The following is a 17,933-nucleotide window of genomic DNA, read 5'->3' on the forward strand; positions in this document are numbered from 1 at the left end:
CCCCGAAGAATCCAAAATAAGTGGACAAGTGGTTGCTGAGGTTTCATCTGTAGGATTTGACCGAACACTTGGAATTCCATTCAAAGCAGATCTCATTGACTTCGTTTGCAAAAAATGATGCAAATTGTCAAAGAGATCCATCAGCTCTCCCCTGTCCTCTTCACACCCAAATACCATGATGAAGAGGATGCTTCTTAGTCTGAAAAAAACACTGATGTTTTGTTAACGCTTTTGTCTGAATGCAGTGGAAGCCAAGAAGTAAGCTATATTCTCAGCTTTTCTTGCTTCAGAATAGGCCTTCAGATGGGGCTCAAGTCATTCATTCTGGCCCACTGTGAGGTTACTTCATATGTGTTCCAGCTGTCCCAGCCATTTCATCACTCTGCTCTACACTGTTAGCTGTGGTACAGCATGTTAGGATCATTTTGCTTGTTGTGCTTTTCTTACAGGTGATAGTGGCTTGGGTATCAGTATAATAGGAATGGGCGTTGGTGCAGATCAAGGACTGGAAAAATTGGGTATCTTTGTAAAAACGATAACTGAAGGTGGAGCCGCTCAGCAAGATGGCCGGTAAGTTTGAACTAAGAATGCTTGTTCGCTCAGCCTGCTTTTTGCACAGTATAATGAGGCAGGTAGAACTTGGAACATTTCCTGTTCCTTTCTCTTCTGCTTCTGTAAGAGAAATAAGCTTTAAGCAATCTAGGTTCTTTATGACTTTTACATTTAAAATTGTAGTTTTTTTAGACTCTAGTTACTGAGAACAAACTAGAATAAAAGTATGGTTTTAGATGCCAGACTTGGATATTATAGGAAGTTGAAAATATAAACTTATTTCAATGTTTATGTATATACCAATGTAAATACCAAGGATTTTATTTAACCGGGGAAATGGGAAATAAATGGTATGTAAACTCAAGAATGCATAATATGTGTTGTTGTCATGTCCATTTGGAATTTGAGGTTCCTCTTTTACTCATTAAAAAAATCCAGTTCAGCCACTTGAATTAATGTGCTTAATTAATTCAGTAATTTAACTCTGTTAAGATATTTTGACATCTGAATACCTAGAAATAGTTTTTCTGTTGGGTATGTGCAGTCATGTATGCCATTTGGAATATTTGTTTCCAGAACCTAAAAAGTATTATTCTAGTGTAGTTAGGACTTCTTAGTGAGCTACTTCCTGTTCTGAAATTTCTATTGAAGTAAAGAAGTGATATAGCACACTGAACAAGGATAGTGCCCTTCTGACCAATAATAGGAATGCTTTGTCTAGTGATAAAAGAACAGTATTGTCATCCAGGTAAAAAAGAAGTAAAAATAGTAATGTTACCAAAGTGAAAATAAATCCTTAGTTTCTTTTGTAAAATGCCATTCAATCTAGCTCAAGAACTATACGGAAAGATTAATGTCCCAGTCTACTCATAGGGATCTATATGCCTGCCAGTTACTGATTCAGGTACAACAGGTACAACTCATGTCTGACCTTGAGTGTGGATACCATAGTACTAGCCAAGTGAATAGCGAATAGGATTTTAGTTTGTTATTAACATAGGAGAAGTGGCATGTATTATTTTATGCAATTTCTGTTAAAGATGTCTCACATCAAATTGATTTGCATATTCTATTTATGCTAAGCTAAGAGTTAAAAAAAACTTGTGGATCAGAGCATGTTCATTCATTACTTTTCCTCTGTGGAAAATGGTGTGTGCACTTAATTGAGAGTGATAAACATGACTTATTTTTATTCCTTTTATTTTTTTTGCATCAGATATAACATAATAGGCAAAATCTAATACTTGTTCCTTGCCTTGCAGAATCCAAGTAAATGATCAAATTGTTGAAGTTGATGGGATAAGCCTGGTAGGGGTAACCCAGTTTTTTGCAGCAACTGTATTAAAAAATACAAAAGGCACAGTCAGGTACGAGTAATTATACATAACTGAACAGTCATTGATTTATTCCCTTATTTATACTTGAATGAGTATTCAAGGCAGCTAACAAAACCATGGTCCAAATAGATAGTTGTAAAACTAAGCTAATGCTAAAAATGCATTTTCATCAGTTTTCTTAATTCAGAGAGAATGAGAGGCAAACACAACTCTTGAGAGAATGCTATGCATAGTTTGGGAGCAGCGCAAGAGAAAGCAGATGAGCCGCCTTCTGACAACAGGGTTATCTTCCAAATGGCCTGTCCTGCAGACTTTAAACCCAGGCAGGTTTAATGGGAGATGAGGTAGTCCATCAGATGGTCTGGTCCTAAGCATTTTAGGAATATTTAAGATGAATATCAAAACCTTTAATTGTGCCCACTAATGCAGATCTTTTAATACCAGCATCATGTGATCTTTGTGTTTTGCTGCACTTTGCCTCCATTGCAAATCTGAATGTGTTTCAAAGATAGGTCCATATAAAGTGTGTTTCAGTTCTCGAAATGTCATGTAAGAAGACATTTCTTGCCAAGGAACAGGAAAATACTAGATTATTTCCTGCTGAAAGCACCATTGTATCTTTCATTGGTGTATTAATAGTGGTTAATGTTTCTCCTTAGGTTTCTGATTGGAAGAGAAAAACCGGGAACTCAGAGTGAAGTAGCTCGCCTTATCAGTGAGACGTTGGAACAGGAGAGATATTTATATGAGCAACAGTATGCCCACGAAACAGAACAGGTAACAATTAAGATGTTGTGTATATACATACCTACACACAAGTTGGGCTTGCAGTAAATTGTTGTTGTTGTTGTTCTATTTCTACATCACTAGCTTTTTGCTGTAGGTACCATAAAGTGTAAAGAGTTGTACCAGAAACCTTGGAGAGCAGGGAGTAACAAATAGAAAAAGTTCTCTGTGCTGTTACCTGACAATTAGCCATCATTCATGAGCTCGTACCTAGGGTGATCGTGAGTTGAAGAAGAAATGGGTGTGGGGGAGGAGAAGGAAGAAAAAAAAATTATTTTCTCAGCAGCAATTTATGGATTGCAAAAATTTGCCAAAGAGATTACATGGCAAGTCAGACAATTTTTTAGTTAAGAGGGGCTGAGCCGTTCAAAAAAGACCAGGCACGTGAATGGAGAGTTGTGTCCTCATTGCATCCCACAGTATTACTTCCTTCTGTTTCACTCATACCCTAACAAAGTTATTCCCAGTTCTTCCTGTGGATTATTCCATTTTGTTCTCTCTCTCTCTCTCTCTCGCTCTCTCTCTCTCTCTCTCGCTCTCTCTCTTCATTCCTTCATTTAAATCTTATTATCTCATGGGACCTAGGAAGCTTACCTTTTCTGTGGTTGCCCCTGTTCTCTGGAATGACCCCCCACCCTAAGATACCTGATAGGCCCCAACTTTTCTCACCTTTAGGAAAGCTGTTAAGACCTGGCTCTTCCCCCAGGCTTTAGGGGCCAGTTGAGTAGGAGTCCCCTGTGATTGTTATGTCATGTCCTTGGTTGCCATTTTATATTTGGTATTTATATATTATATTGTTTATTGTTACATGGTTTTTTTTCTTCAATATATTGTTTGTTTTTATGCTGTATGCCTTCCAGGGTCACACTGGTTGAGTTGGGCAGCCTTATAAATCTTATAAATAAAGAAATACCATATCCTTTTTCCTCATTTACCTTCTTCCCTTTGTTGCTATCCTCTCTGTCAAATTTTCCTTCTCATGTCTCTCCTACCTTCATATTTAACCTAGAATAAATGTGGCCATTCAGTTTTAGTGATTAAATGTGGTTCATCCAGTGAGTAATTTTGCAAATTTGGTCCCATTTCTGTATTTGCCTTCTGTTCCTCCTTCCCCATGCAGTTTTGTTATTTAATCATGGAGGATTGCTTCTTCATTTTTTAAAGATTACTTTATACTTCCATAAAATCCTTTTGAAAGGGGTTATTGCAAGCAGACATTCGTGCTGTAAGACAAGGCGTAAGGAACCTGTGGCCAACCAAATCGACAGTAAATCCCAGCACTTCCCATTTTCAGCTATATTGACTCCTGCTGTAAAATACAAATTGTTAATGGCTGCAATTGGATGAAACAGAGTCATACATCTTGGCTTAGTAAAGCATTGTGCAAACACAGCTTAGCAGTTTCATTTTACATTATTCTTATAAATGCTGGTCTTTAATAAATGGAAGCTTGTGTTTGCTTAAGTTTGTATTAACAGATGCAATGCCCCTGATGATGATCACATTGGACCATAAATTAAATACTGGTGTTTTTTTTAAAACAACTCAAGTGTATATTTTTTCCATTTTATTTATTTTTCTCATTCTATTCTTCCTTCATCTTTGTGTTTTCCTGATTTGTAAAACCCCTTGCTCAAAAAGAGGAACAAAGTGAGAACAATCAGGCCATATGGACTAGCAGACTTCTTGCACAAAATATGATTTCAGCCAAATTTGATATTCACGTTCAAAGTTTGTTTTGGTCAAAGACCGTATAACCAAGTTGGATGGTTTACAGTGTCATATACAGCAACAACTAAACCAGTAACAAGCTATTTAGCATTTATTTTTTTTAAAAAAATATTAAAGATTTTAAACTTTGCATGTTCATACAAACTTTAAAAAATTAGAGCATGCTATATATAATAGCATTATATGTTCATTTTATTAAAACCATTTTAAGAAAATTTTATTTTACTTTAATAAAATATTGTTTAATACTGCTTTAGGATGAAGATTATGATGAAGATGAAGTTTCTTTTGAATCACACTTGCAAGAAAAATCAGTAGAAGTATTTTATCTTCCTGAAAATGAGGATATTAATTTCCCATTAGACATGGATTCTACACAGTTCATGCTGAAGTTTAAAGAGGTACAGTGCAATTTTGGTAGCTCTTAAAATGGACGAGGAGAGGTTTCCTGTGGATTAGCTATGGCATGCTAGAGAATCCGATGTTACAATTTAACTTTTCTTTTTGACAAGAACTAGTTTTTTTAACTGTAGTTTTACAGTTTAACAAAATTTTGTTGGAAATATCTTTCCTTTAATTATACGACTGTCTTCAATCAATGTTATGGTAAAATATTTAACTAAAAATGTAAAAACTTAGACTGGAATCCAGAAGCCTTTTGAATCCACACCGGTATTATTGTTTGCATCAGGAGCTATGCTGTTTGTCCATGTGTATGACATGTTTGTTTTTTTCCAGCTGCACTAGAATAGCTCTCAAGGCTCTTCCAAAAGTTTTTCTGAATGTTAGTGGCCTCCAAAGCTTACTGGATGAGCTTTTTCCATACTTATCTATCTATCTATCTATCTATCTATCTATCTATCTATCTATCTATCTATCAAATTTGTCACCGCCCATCTCCTCCAACCGGAGGGACTCTGGGCGGTTTACAACACAGAATAAATATACAATAAAAACTCAAATAAAAACACAGTAAAATTCCAATAAAATCCCATTAAAAACCAAAACAATTTCTTAACTACCCCAGCTCATAAAATCCAGATGGCTATGATCTCTTCAACCATCATGTAGGAGGGGCACTTCAAGGCACCAGCCAACCCTGAGTATGTCGATTCTCCTCCCCGCCCCAAGCCCAGTGGCAGAGCCAGGTCTTCAACTTCCTCATTCACACTGAAGGGGTCCCAACAGCTCTCCACCGCTTCTGGCAGATAGGGAGGGAATGGCCCAGATCTCCTTGCCCAGCTCCCTCCACGTCTTCGGGCCTACAACGCCAAGGCCTATAGCCTTAGGCCTATCCCGGGCACTCCCTGGTCGGTCAGTCAGTTCACTGTCTAGCTGGTAGTCGACCTGCTCCACCAAACTGGGCCTCCAGGTCGTTCCGCCGGCTCGCTGCGCTGCTGGGCTGCTGCACCGCTCACCCGCTCTGCCAGGCTGGGCCTCCAAGGTGGGTCTGCAGGTCTGTCTCGCCACTGGTCTGCTGCGCCACTGAACTGCTCCGCTGGGCTGGCCCTCCAAAGTTGGGCCGTTGCACCACTGAGCCGTCCGTCTGCCGCGACACCAAACCATCCCACCAGGCTGGTCCACCGAGGCTGGTCAGCTGGCCTGCAACGCCATCGATTCACCGCACCGTCAGGCCGCTCCCCCGTGCCTCCAGGCTGCCAGGCCACCGCAGGCCACCATCCAGCGTCCCCAGGGGTCGCACCGCTGACGCCCCTCACACCATTTGAGCCTCTCCCGAGTCCCATGCGCCGCCAAACCTCCGGGACTCGTCGCTTTGCGCCTCCGGGGCTCGCCCAGGTCCGCTACCCCTCACCGCTCTGCCCAGGGTGCTCCGTCCAACCCCGACCCATCAGGTATGAGGGCCGGGGAGTCTAGAAATCTGCCTCCAAAACCCCCCGATCAGGTGAAAGCCGGGGGGGGGGGGACCCAGGAGTCTTCCCCTTAGAACAGCAGTCAGCATCGGTGTCTGCTCCCGGTCGCCATCTTGGATTTTTTCTTCAGGTATTATCAACATTTTAAGGTCAAAATGAAAAGTTTTGACATTTGTTTTGTGAAAGAACCTTGATTTAGCTTTACCATGTTGAATTACCGAGTTTTCAGAATATATATGTATATAATAACCATGTATTCAGCCCAGTTTTAAGAGCCTAGGAGCTGCATGCTGAGATGGATGGAGCCAGACTAAGACGATAAAGTAGAATAAAGTGGGGGTGGGGTGTCGTTTAACTGTATAAGATGTACTTCCAGAGCATGGGACAGTCAGTCAGCCAATTCTTGAGGTAAGAGTAGGTATTGTAATGGAATGGCTGCTGGCTTTTCAGTAGATTGAGGATCAGGCAAGTGTTGCCTGTCCCTTGGTCTGGGCTGGTCTCTGAGAGAGGGACCTTGATCTGCCCCATAGTCTCTCTGTTCCTGTTAAATGCCAGGTTGGTGGTAAATCAGACACACCTCCTGAAGGCTTTGATTTGAGATAAAATGTCCAGCGTGGTGGGTGCTGTGGAGACTTGGTTGGGGGAGATCAATAATTCTCCCACCAATTTTCATTGTTCAGGAGCAAAGATGCAAAGGGGACTGCGTGTTTGTGTGTGCACTATCATTGCAAGAGATTCTGTTTCCCTTTACTAGGCCTAAAGTACATGAGAGTAAGGATTCCAAATGTTTCTATACGGAATTGGGAGAGCAAAACAGGTTGGGAATGCTGTTGGTGTACCATGCACCTTGCTCTCCTGGAACCTCAGTGCCTGAGCTAGTGAATCTGATCTTGAGGTCATATTGAGGGTCCCCAAGTTTTTGCGGTTGGAGGACTTCAATATTCATGACAAAATCTCTTTATCCAAAGCAGTGCAAGAGTTGTCTCAAATTATAACTGCCCCCACTAATCAAGGAGAACATACCCTCAACTTAACCAGTTTTAAGAATCCACCCATGCTGTCTTCTGGGTCTTGGGGATTCCAGAATTCACTACTGGAAAAATTAACTGATGTACTAAATCTTTCAGTCAAGGCTCTGGTGGCAAATTAGTGTTCAGCTGTTCCAGGCTTGGGTCAGTTGGTTTCTAAGCAACCTTGGCCACACCTTGTTTGTTGTGCCCACAGATTATCTTAATTTATTGAGGCATAGGAGAATGAAGCAGACAGTCAGCTGTCTATAGTGCCACTGGTAGAAATAAAAAAAACCCCATAATATTGAGCATAGCTTACATACATGGGGGAGACAGTCTTGTGTACCAGTGAAGGAGGAGAAATGTGGTTGTGAGGTTAAGGGGTGGTGGTGGTGGTAGTAGTGCAATGGAAACAGTCTTTTCCTTCCCTAAAAAAATTCAGCAAGATAACCAGATCAAACAAATTTGGATCCACTTCTTTTGGTGATGTTAGAACATCATCTGAGGTCATCTTGAGGCCATCCAGAAGATCAGAGGCTGAGTTGAGAAATATATACACTTTGTGGTTCTTATTGCTACTATATAGGCCTGAACATGGATTCATACCTTTGCTTGATCATATTCAGTTTGTTTTTTACCATCTTCACTCTAGGCATCTCTTACTCACTTCATTTCCACTTAGTTTCCTTGGTAAACTAAGGAGCCCTCAGGTTTAGTGACTGGAGAGAAGCCTCGAGGATGAATGTCATCCAGCACTGTGGTCTTTTATGAAAGGTTGACCAGGCATGAAGTACAGTTGCCCAGCCTCAGAAAATCAGGCACTAGGGTAAACCATCCTAATAGATATACTGCTCTTGCAGAGGTCCAGGATATCCATGATCCACAGCTTGATCAGACATGACCATAGCAAAGAACGAATGTCCTCCATATTCAGATTGCATGTTATCTGATCCAAGGTAAAAGCCATGGTTAATGTGTACCTATTTATGTAAGTCAGCGCTAAGATCACCTAGAACAAGCCCATGTTGTCATGTGGGCATGAAGTCCTGACACACACAACCAAGATTCTACCTCCAGGGCATGGAGATTGAGATCTCCCAGCACTAAAAGCCTGGATGACTCCAATATTAGCAGCCTTAGTTTGTCCCTACATCCCAGCCTCATATATGGACACTCTCATCCATCCATCTCTTGAGTGGTGCTACTATTATCTGGTAGTTTCCCTTGAATGATTGCAGCCTACCTTGTTGTGACATTGTGGCTGCTGTAGGACCTGAAACCCCGAAGGGTAAATTTCCATGAGGGCTATATCCCTGTCATCACTCAACCAATTTTTGTAATACATGCTGAGTCTGTACATTGATCCCCTACAAGATCATGGGTGGCTGTGGTCTTACTCTGTACAGACCTGGTATTTCCTAATAGCAGCCTAAGACCCAGTGATTCAGGGAAGGGGACATTGGACTAGGAAACAGAACCTGCACTGATGTGTGTACTGCCTTCTCCTGTAACAGCCAGCCCAGTGCACCCACCATAGCTCCCATTACCAGTCATTGTTAAAGTGTATACCCCAACTTTGCCAGTCCCCACTAAAGTACCTGGCCCCGTCTTCCCCAACAATTTGTATATTTATCTACTACCAGACTCTGAGTCAACTTCTGATGATTTACCAACATGTAACAAAAAGTTATAGAAAAAGCATAATATCCAAACAGTTTTGCTTTATTTATTTAATAAACCAGAACAGAGGGAAACAATGAAAGAAATACAAAAGAATAACAAAAAGAGGGAAAAAGCAATAAAACAACAATGTAAATTATATAAGGTTTTTTATCTGTACATAGATACAAAATTTTACTTTCAATAAAAGGTGTCTATGTTTAATTGTAATTGTCCATACGTAATCTACCTCTGTAGGGAATGTGTTCTTAAATTGCAAGGTCATTGGGGCCTTTAGTCTTCCTAATGTTGAAAAACTAATCTCTTGGCAATACTCAGGGCATGGAGAATCCATTTCTGTTGTCCAGCTGTCAATTTCTGTGTAGTTGGTATGTAGTTCAAAAGAAAGTGCCTCTGAAAATATTAAACTTTGTCTGAAAGTCAGATTAATATATGTAATTATATCTTCTCAGAACGTAAGTTTAGAACACTGGAAAAATCTGTTTCAATGAAGTATTATTCTGTCTCCATCTCTAACAACATCATGATTTAGTTATTCCTTTCCTGTACAAATGCAATAGGATCCAATAAGTCTGCAATACTTTTTTTGTTATATAAATCATAATCTGAGGCCTAATGAGGTTTTTGGTATTAAGGCTAAAACATTTTCCTATTGTTTAAACAAAATAGGGGTTTCTAGTTATTTATGCCTTCAGTCTTTAAAATGTGCATATCAAATTGATTTATTGATAACAGATTTTATAAAGACTGTGGGCTTTTTGGTCTCATAGGATTTAGTGATCTCTTTTAATAGCTTGGATTTCTCTGAGGCTGAAAATTCCACTGGTCGAAATGGAGATATCAATAAATACTGGGTGACAGCTGACTGGTGGTATTTATCTTTTAGCATAGAAAATGATAAAATCATTATTATCTACTAGTTGATGTAATGTAACAATCCTAGCATTCAACCAAATCTTCCATGAAACTGTGTTTTTTTAAATCAATTTTTAGTTCTGGATTGCCCCATAACATCAATTTAGCATGAGAAAAGGGATTAAAATGCATTTTCCAGAAGTAACATGCCACAGTTTTTGAAACAGCACAATATTAACAGAAGATAAAGAAAATCTACTATATTTTGAACCCTAAACTGTCCAAGTAACCAAAGATGTTATATACAAATATTTGAAAAAATAATACTTTAGGAATTAGAATTTGCACTAAGTGAAGATGTCTAGAATTGGTACTAGTCAGAAAGTATGCATAATGGCATAATTCAAGAATCAGAAGACCAGATCTCTCATCTTAAACTGTCAATTATATCTTTTTCAAAGATATCTTTGGAACCAAAGAACTCCGTAAAAATTTATGAAATCATATATTGCATTTTTAAAATATTTTCTATATGTGTATATAGGAATTCTACTCAAAATACAAGTTAAAACTTTGAATTGCTCCTGGAAACCTGTTGGTTGCTAATGCAGCACCCATAAAACAGGTCTTACACTACAGTGGCATCTTTGATTTGCCACTATACAGGCCACTCCATTTTGTGCAAACTGCAGTTTCAGAGTGGCTTTCAAAGGCAGCCCCAGAGTAGAGCACGTTGCAGTAATCCAAGCATATAAGCACAGTGAGGGCATAAGTTGCTGCTCAATACATGCAAGATCTTCCACATAGCACCACACCATGTCCCACCTCTATGACTTTTCCCAGTCCTCACCCCATCCCCTCCTCTCTGCTCTTCAGTCCTTTCTCGGACAAGATGCAGATAAGTTGATCCGGCTGCTGTGCTCAAATCTCAGGGGTCTGCACTGTCTTCCTTTAGGCTCCCTCACCAGCAGCTGTGGCCTCCATGCTGTTGATGTGACGCTGCCCCCCTGCCCCGCCCAGAGCCACTGCCTCCAGAGGCGTTGCCTTCCCAGGCTTGCTTCTGTAATGCCTCCACCACTGCGTGTCCAGGGATGAGGCTGTCAGTATTCCAAATAAACTTCTCAGTGACATTCAGCCAGCCTGCCTTCCTTCCTTTTCTCCTCTCATTCTCCTATATCTCTCCACCCATTTGCCAACCATTTCATCTAGCCTTCCTCTCCTCTCTAACCCAGTTGTACCTTCTCTTCCAACTCTCTCCATTCTACTCAGAATAAAACCATCTTAAACTAGCTTGGTTAACCCCCTAAACTGGAGCAGGCCTGATGGTGATAGCTTAAAAGGGTGCTTTATATCTCCCAGATAGTTAAAATCGCCCAGTAAATGCCTGCCTGCCTGCCTGCCTTCCACTGTACTTCTAGCTAAAAAACACTCTGAGGCTCTTCTAAGTCATTAGAGAGAAGGGAAAGGCATTTCCTTTTTGTATGAAGCATATCTTTATACCTTGATTTGATTTAGTTGTGCAGTAGCCTTGAGATAATTAATTCTTACCTTCTACCCCTCCTCATGAATGCTTCTTACCAACAGTAATAATGCTGATTATATAAAGAAATATTTTCAGACAATGTATATGAGAAAGTATATTAATATATCAGTTGGAACCATTTTTATCTAGCAGTATGTCACATGAATGAATCAGTGAGTCTATTCACATTTATCTTACGTAAGCAGATCATATAATTATCAGCTGGAAACAATTCAGAGAGAGGAAGAACTCACTGAAATTTGGGTTTCAGCAGAACTGGTGGGGAAAACAAGTTATAACTACTTCCTCTGATTAGTTCAAGCAATGTGCCTCTTAGGTTTGGACAGCACTCTTGACTGTAAAGCACAGAATGGGAATCTGCGCCCTTTCAGTTACTGCTGAACTGCATCACTTGGCAGACTAAGCCGGCATGGCCAGTAGTGAGGCATTTTAAGAACTGTGGCCTAGCAGCATTTTGAGAGCTGCTGCTCTGGTGTGAGCAAGCGATAAATGAGTGGCTTTGTTCTGCTGCTTGAGGAAAGGAGCGTGTGGGTGCTCTGAGCTAATGAAACCTCATTGCTTCCAGTGTCATGAAAAACAACGTGAACAGTAATAGATACGTAAAATGATTTTTCAAATTTCAGTTGCAGCTTTTTTCCTTTCTTCAATAAAACTTTCTATGTGTTTTTTCTAGTTACAATTAAAACATGCAGTTACGATAGCTGAAGTTAATCAACTTAAGGAAAAGGTAAATCTTCAATATGTACTTTTTAAAAAAAAAATTACATTCAGTTATTTGTAAACTCAAACTGAGTCTATTAAAGACAAAGTAAAACCAAATGCTTAATGTCAACTAAAAATAAGAACCCTTATTATTTATGCAGTTCGTGCTAATCTGAGAGGAATATTTTCTGTGGAATTTCATTACACATGTGATGTATTTGTTGAAATAAAAATAAGCATAGTTAGATACATGCAAATGAAAGGCACAGATAGATTGGAGGAATAATTTGTTTTGTAAGGATAACAACGCATCTTTTGTAAGTAAGGGCAGTGCCCTGTTCTTCTCCAGGATACATAGGTTAGAATTGTTTGATACTTCGGGATTTCTTATCTTCTGCTGGAGAATACCTTTTTACAAAAGTCTTATTCCCCCCTGTCAGTTAAACAGATGTTCCACTGCATAAGATGTACCACTTGTACTGCATTTTTGATAGAAAAGAAGGCAATCATCGTATTTCATAGTATTTTCAGTAGAATAAGAAATCTAGGTCATTAGCTTTCTTGTAGTTACAACATAACCTATAACTAGAATTACTGGATCTAAATTACAGATGGACTCTTACAACTTTAAAACTTTTGCAGTATGAATTGTTTCGCTGAAAACCATTTTTAACAGAGTTGCAATGATAGAAAAAGTGACAGCTGATCCAGTTTTTTTCTGGTAATGAAACTAAAAATTTGCTGACTGTTATTTAAAGTTTTGAGTCCAACAATATTGTGTAGGATCATTTCCCTTATTTATATGCAAATATGTATTCAGTGTACATTCCTCATGTAGTTTCCACAATTTGCTTGTAACCTATAAGAAATTGCCATCAAGAAACTAGTCAATACAGTAGGAGAGAGAACATTCATTTCAAAGATAGCATGATGTATTAATAGCAGCAAAAAAGATAAATATACCTACTTGTCCATAAAATTTAGCTTTGGAAAATGAGGTAAATGTTTTCCTAACTTCACTATTAGGATACTTGTTATAGTAGATCTTTTTTACCAGTTAGAACAGTATGAATATTAGAAATTAATGACAAAAAATTTTAGACGGCCAGAGATAAAAACTGAAACATGAATTTTCATAAAATGAATGAATCTGGGTAGTTTTTTTTTGCAAAAGGACAGCTACAGATAGCTAAAACGAAGGCAAAACTAATTATTGTTCCTTGTTGCATCCAGAACAGAAGCTTACTTGTTTGGCTTAAAGTCAGATCAGTTAATCTATACATGATTGAGTAATTACTGAAGTCTAACTAATAATCTTGATTTTTTTTTAAGTTAAAAGCAACAGAGGCTGAAAAGATTGAATGGGAGTTAAGAAAATCCCAGCTCCAGGAAACTATAGATGAGAACAAAGAAAAAATAAAGAAGTTAGAAACCTATTGGTTAGAAGCCCAGAGTTTATGCAAAACAGTAAATGAGCATCTTAAAGAAACTCAAGAACAATATGATGTGCTGGAAAAAAAGTATAACAAAGCCAAGAAATTGCTCAAAGAATATCAGCAGAAGTGAGTGTGTTACTATGCTCCATCAGTTAAGTTCATAGATATCTATGCTTGTTATTTCTTACATATACTATGTTGAAGGCTATGCCCCCCCCCTCTCTCTAGCTCTCTCTGTGTGTGTAAATAGCATCAGGGTCTCACATGGGATTAAAGTAGCACATTACAGCATCACTGCTTTATTTTGGATGCTAGGGAAAAATGTGAGACGTGAATTATGTAGTTCAGGGAAAAGAAGCAAATATTGACAAGATATATTGTAGGTAACTATATATCAGTGATGGCATTGCAGTCTATCAAAACAGAGATGGGGAACCTGTGTTCTTTCAGTTGTTGCCCAATTACATCTTTCATCATTAGCTGGAGTGGATGAAGCTTCTGGGGGTTGCAGTTCAATAATACCTAGAGGTCAGATAGATAATGTCTTTAAATTGAAGTTATTGCCACAGAATACTAAACATTTTCAAAATAATTGGTTTTGAGGCCTCCAAATACAACTTGGTTCTTTTTTTTTTAAATCAAATTGCTTATATATCTAACATAAGCCCATCAAACAGATGACATGGATTGGCTTGAAAGAATAATCGTTTAGAAGGCATAGCATAGTGAAAAGAAAAGAATTAGGAGAGCAAATGGCATTTAAATACAGAAAATATTTCCAAAATTGCAAAAGCATATCAGGTAAGAAAAATATTTAAACCAGCCTGTTCTAGCCTTATGTCCTTCAGAAGACATCATTTATAACTGTTATTTACAAAATAAACCACTAAAAGCCATCCAGAAGTCCTCAGAGAAGGTATACAATAGCTTTAAACAACCAACAAAAAAGGCAAAGTATGAATTGTGCCATGTCCACATTAGTTTAGCATAGAATTTATTTAATTCTTTTTGAGACATTCGTATACTGCTTCCCATTAAAATTTCATTTTTAAAATATCAGGATGAATTTAGCCATTTAAAAAAAAAACAGAATCTGTAGTACATTTTCTCTCCAGATTGGTTGCTCAGAAGTTGCCTATATGTAGCATACAAGGGCATTAATCATACATGTATCTGCAGATACACCATTACACTGAGGGATGGTTTTGTGTTTTATAAAAAGTGAGATTAGTTGGGTTATTGAGCTAAGCAGCAATGCTCGTGAGACTGGTGTTAGCTGGTAATAAGAGGCCATCTGTTCTGGAAAGGGGAATAGAAGGGAAAGAGGGGCAATAGTGAAGATGAGAGAGCAAAGGTCGGATGGAGAAAAAAGGCAGAGAAGAAGTTGAAGCCCTATGTTACATTTACACCATCTGTCTGAGTATAATTTCATAGCTATTTACAGGCAAATGTGCATAATGGAATAATACAGTATAAACAATAAATTGAAGATAAGGGGATAATTGTCTCTTTTTTAAAGAAAAAAAATTGGTTGCTAATGAGCTCAATTTTAATAAACTGCTTCAGTATTTTTCTTGTTACCATGTAACTACTTTAGGTTGTCTAATGATATGTTTGTATCCTCTCTCAGAGAAGTAGAACTCATGATAAAAGAAGATCATACAAAAACCATTGAAGAGAAAAATCAGGAGCATGCAAATCAGTTGAAAATTTTTCAGGAGAAGGTCTGGACAAAATGATAGTTTTAAATATTGTTTTAAAGATCTTTGTAAATGTGTCTTGGTTTGTAAAATGATGTTTATCATCTTCAGATTACAGAGCTTGAAGACAAATTAAAAATATATGAGAAACTCCCTTACATGTTTGGAAATAGTATTTTATTAGACTCTGTCACACCAAGTACTGAACAATTGGCAGAACATTTTGAAGTTAAGGGTGATCTGGAGGAAATTGAGTCTTCAGTGGAGAAATTAGATTTTTCTGGTGAGTAATAAAGAAATCTATTGGGATGCTCAGTGAACTATGTTATAGAAACCTCTAACAAATGCAACAAGTTAGATTCCTACCAGGTGAAAATAAAGAGTATTTGCTGTTCTTCATTTGTTCTTGGAATTTTAACTACTGCCAGGTGGAATAGATGCTCAAGGGGCAGGCAGAACAGATGCCCATCTGTTCAGACTTTATTTTCTCCCTTTGATTTGGGGCTTTCTGTCTTTCTGAAAGGAAGAGCCATCTGAGGAGCTGGCAGAGGGAATTAAGTATTGATTTTCTGACCCTAGAGGAGGATTTTTTTTAAAAAATGCAGATCCTTGGAAAGTATTGTTTGAAAACTTAAAAAGAATTACGATTTCTTATATATATGTACTATATTTTGTCACTATAATTTTGCTGCAGAGTATACCTATCCTGTTAATAGATATTTTATTTATTAAATAAAATTTAATTTTGAGAAACTTTAAAGCTGTCAAATAAGGAGAGTATAAACTTTACAAACTGAGGGACAGAATAAATAAGGGTTTTTTTGTATTTTCAGCAACTACAGGTAGTCCTTGCTTAACAATGCTAATTGGGACCAGAAACTCTGTTGTTAAGTAATGCGGTCATAAGTTGAAAAACCACGTGACTGAGCTGCTTGGCGACAGCAGTTCCATCCTGGTTGCATCATTAAGTGAGAACCTCCCTTGACCACAACTTCCAACTTCCTGCTGGTTTCCCCATTGACTTTGCTTGTGGGAAGCTGGCTGGGAAGGTCACATGACCATGGGACAAGGACCACCTGTATTAAAAGGCACGCAACACATTTTTAAAACATGATTTTAAATCATCGACTGCAGCGGGTTCAGTGATACGTATCTTCTTTTGTAAAACAGTATGTCAGAATCTAAATGGTTACTTGTCTGATTGTATGAAGTTACAAGTAAAAAGGAATACTGAGTAATTGCATAATAAAATGAGGTGATGAATAAGTGCTGTAGTAAACTTTTTAAATAAGTAACTATGCATTTGTTATAGATTTTGATACCTTTGTTGGAGACCCACCAAGGTTAGATACAAGTGCACATAAAGCTAAGGCCCAGCTTGCCTTGAAAGTAAAACGTCAGCCACCTTCTCGGTCAAAGCTAAAGGAATCTCTTGGAGCTAAACAAAAAGATAGAAACTCACAGGTATAGTATTAATTTTATTGGGTTTTTCCCAGATATAATTTGTTACTTTGTCTACAGTGAAAGCATTCATGAGATAAAATACATAATTGACTCAGCGTTTCTGGCAGATGACCTAAAAGATCTCATTCCTTTGTTCTCCCAGCTTCCCGAACAAGTCCATATTTAACATGATGTAGATGGTGTTCATTCTTCTGCAGCTTTCCAGTAAATATCAAGTCTCAAATGCTGGTGCATTTGGCAGACTTTGACAAGAATATTATGCCAATAGGCATACAGTTCCATAAAAATATGGATACAGTTAATGAGGACACTAGGGGATTTTATATTACCACTTTAGTCTCACTTCCCAGCATGTGCAAGCACTTTCCTTCTTGGAATATAACTAATTTACATTGGGTAGAAGAGGTTAAAGTGGTGATTGCATTTGTTGTATTTTGTTTGAGGATCTGGGTTTCACAGGCCTTTTTCTACTGCTTAAGAAAATACTTATTTCTCACTCATAAAACTGATTTTTCCTTAAATTTATTTCAGCCTTATGGAAATCATTACTACGTGTGGAACAGAGAAAGGCTTTAAAAATCAATTTAAAACATACAACTCAGCCTTGCTTTTGATTAGCCCCATAATCTATACTGAGACAGCTGAGTATGAAAAAAATTTAAATATTTATAATAGTTTACTTTTAAGATTGGTGAAAGCAAAGCTTTAGTATGCTATTGAGTACTATACTATATATATCTGGGCTGGTGGGAGGTTAGAACAGACAATTAAAACAGTTTGGCCTACTCTGCAACATGGCATTTATTTATATAGGAGCTTTTAAAGCCGGAATTCCATAGCGTTCTCAGTATATCTATTAACCTATCCCTTCTGTAGCATAGGTTTGTACTAAATTATTTTAGGGTTACTTCAAATCTGGCATTAATTAAGAGATACATTGTGCAAACTGTTCTCTGGGTAAGAATCTAGCTTGCAACACAATCTTTGAAATGTTTGGAAATTTGAAAAATCACAGGTACGAAACAAAAGTAACTTCTTTAGCTGAAAAGGCACATATTTATCTTTGCTATCTTTTTTAAAAAATTCTGTTTGGGTAATACTACTGTTTGATCACATGCTTCTCTATGTACATAGATTTGAACAGTTCCAGTCAAGAGAAGAACAAAAAAACAACCAAAAGAGACTTTTTCTGTTTTTTATTTGACTATACAGAGCTTCTGCTGGTAGCTCTCTTGCCCTAGCTACATTGCTGCTCGCCTTCCAGTG

At 38.0% G+C, this 17,933-nt stretch overlaps 1 protein-coding gene across 1 annotated transcript in view; it reads left to right on the forward strand.

Annotated features, from left to right (window-relative positions):
- LOC134507489 (neurabin-1-like) overlaps window positions 1-17,933 on the forward strand; it is a 63,988-nt gene that overhangs the window by 17,559 nt on the left and 28,496 nt on the right. The window contains exons 4-12 of the mRNA XM_063318158.1: window positions 450-570; window positions 1,815-1,919; window positions 2,549-2,666; window positions 4,664-4,807; window positions 12,039-12,092; window positions 13,400-13,629; window positions 15,134-15,227; window positions 15,315-15,486; window positions 16,516-16,667. Coding sequence (XP_063174228.1) covers window positions 450-570; window positions 1,815-1,919; window positions 2,549-2,666; window positions 4,664-4,807; window positions 12,039-12,092; window positions 13,400-13,629; window positions 15,134-15,227; window positions 15,315-15,486; window positions 16,516-16,667 — 1,190 coding nt within the window. The remainder of the gene's footprint in view (window positions 1-449; window positions 571-1,814; window positions 1,920-2,548; window positions 2,667-4,663; window positions 4,808-12,038; window positions 12,093-13,399; window positions 13,630-15,133; window positions 15,228-15,314; window positions 15,487-16,515; window positions 16,668-17,933) is intronic.

The sequence above is a fragment of the Candoia aspera genome, chromosome 1, assembly GCF_035149785.1.
Source record: "Candoia aspera isolate rCanAsp1 chromosome 1, rCanAsp1.hap2, whole genome shotgun sequence".
Classification (NCBI taxonomy): domain Eukaryota; kingdom Metazoa; phylum Chordata; class Lepidosauria; order Squamata; family Boidae; genus Candoia; species Candoia aspera.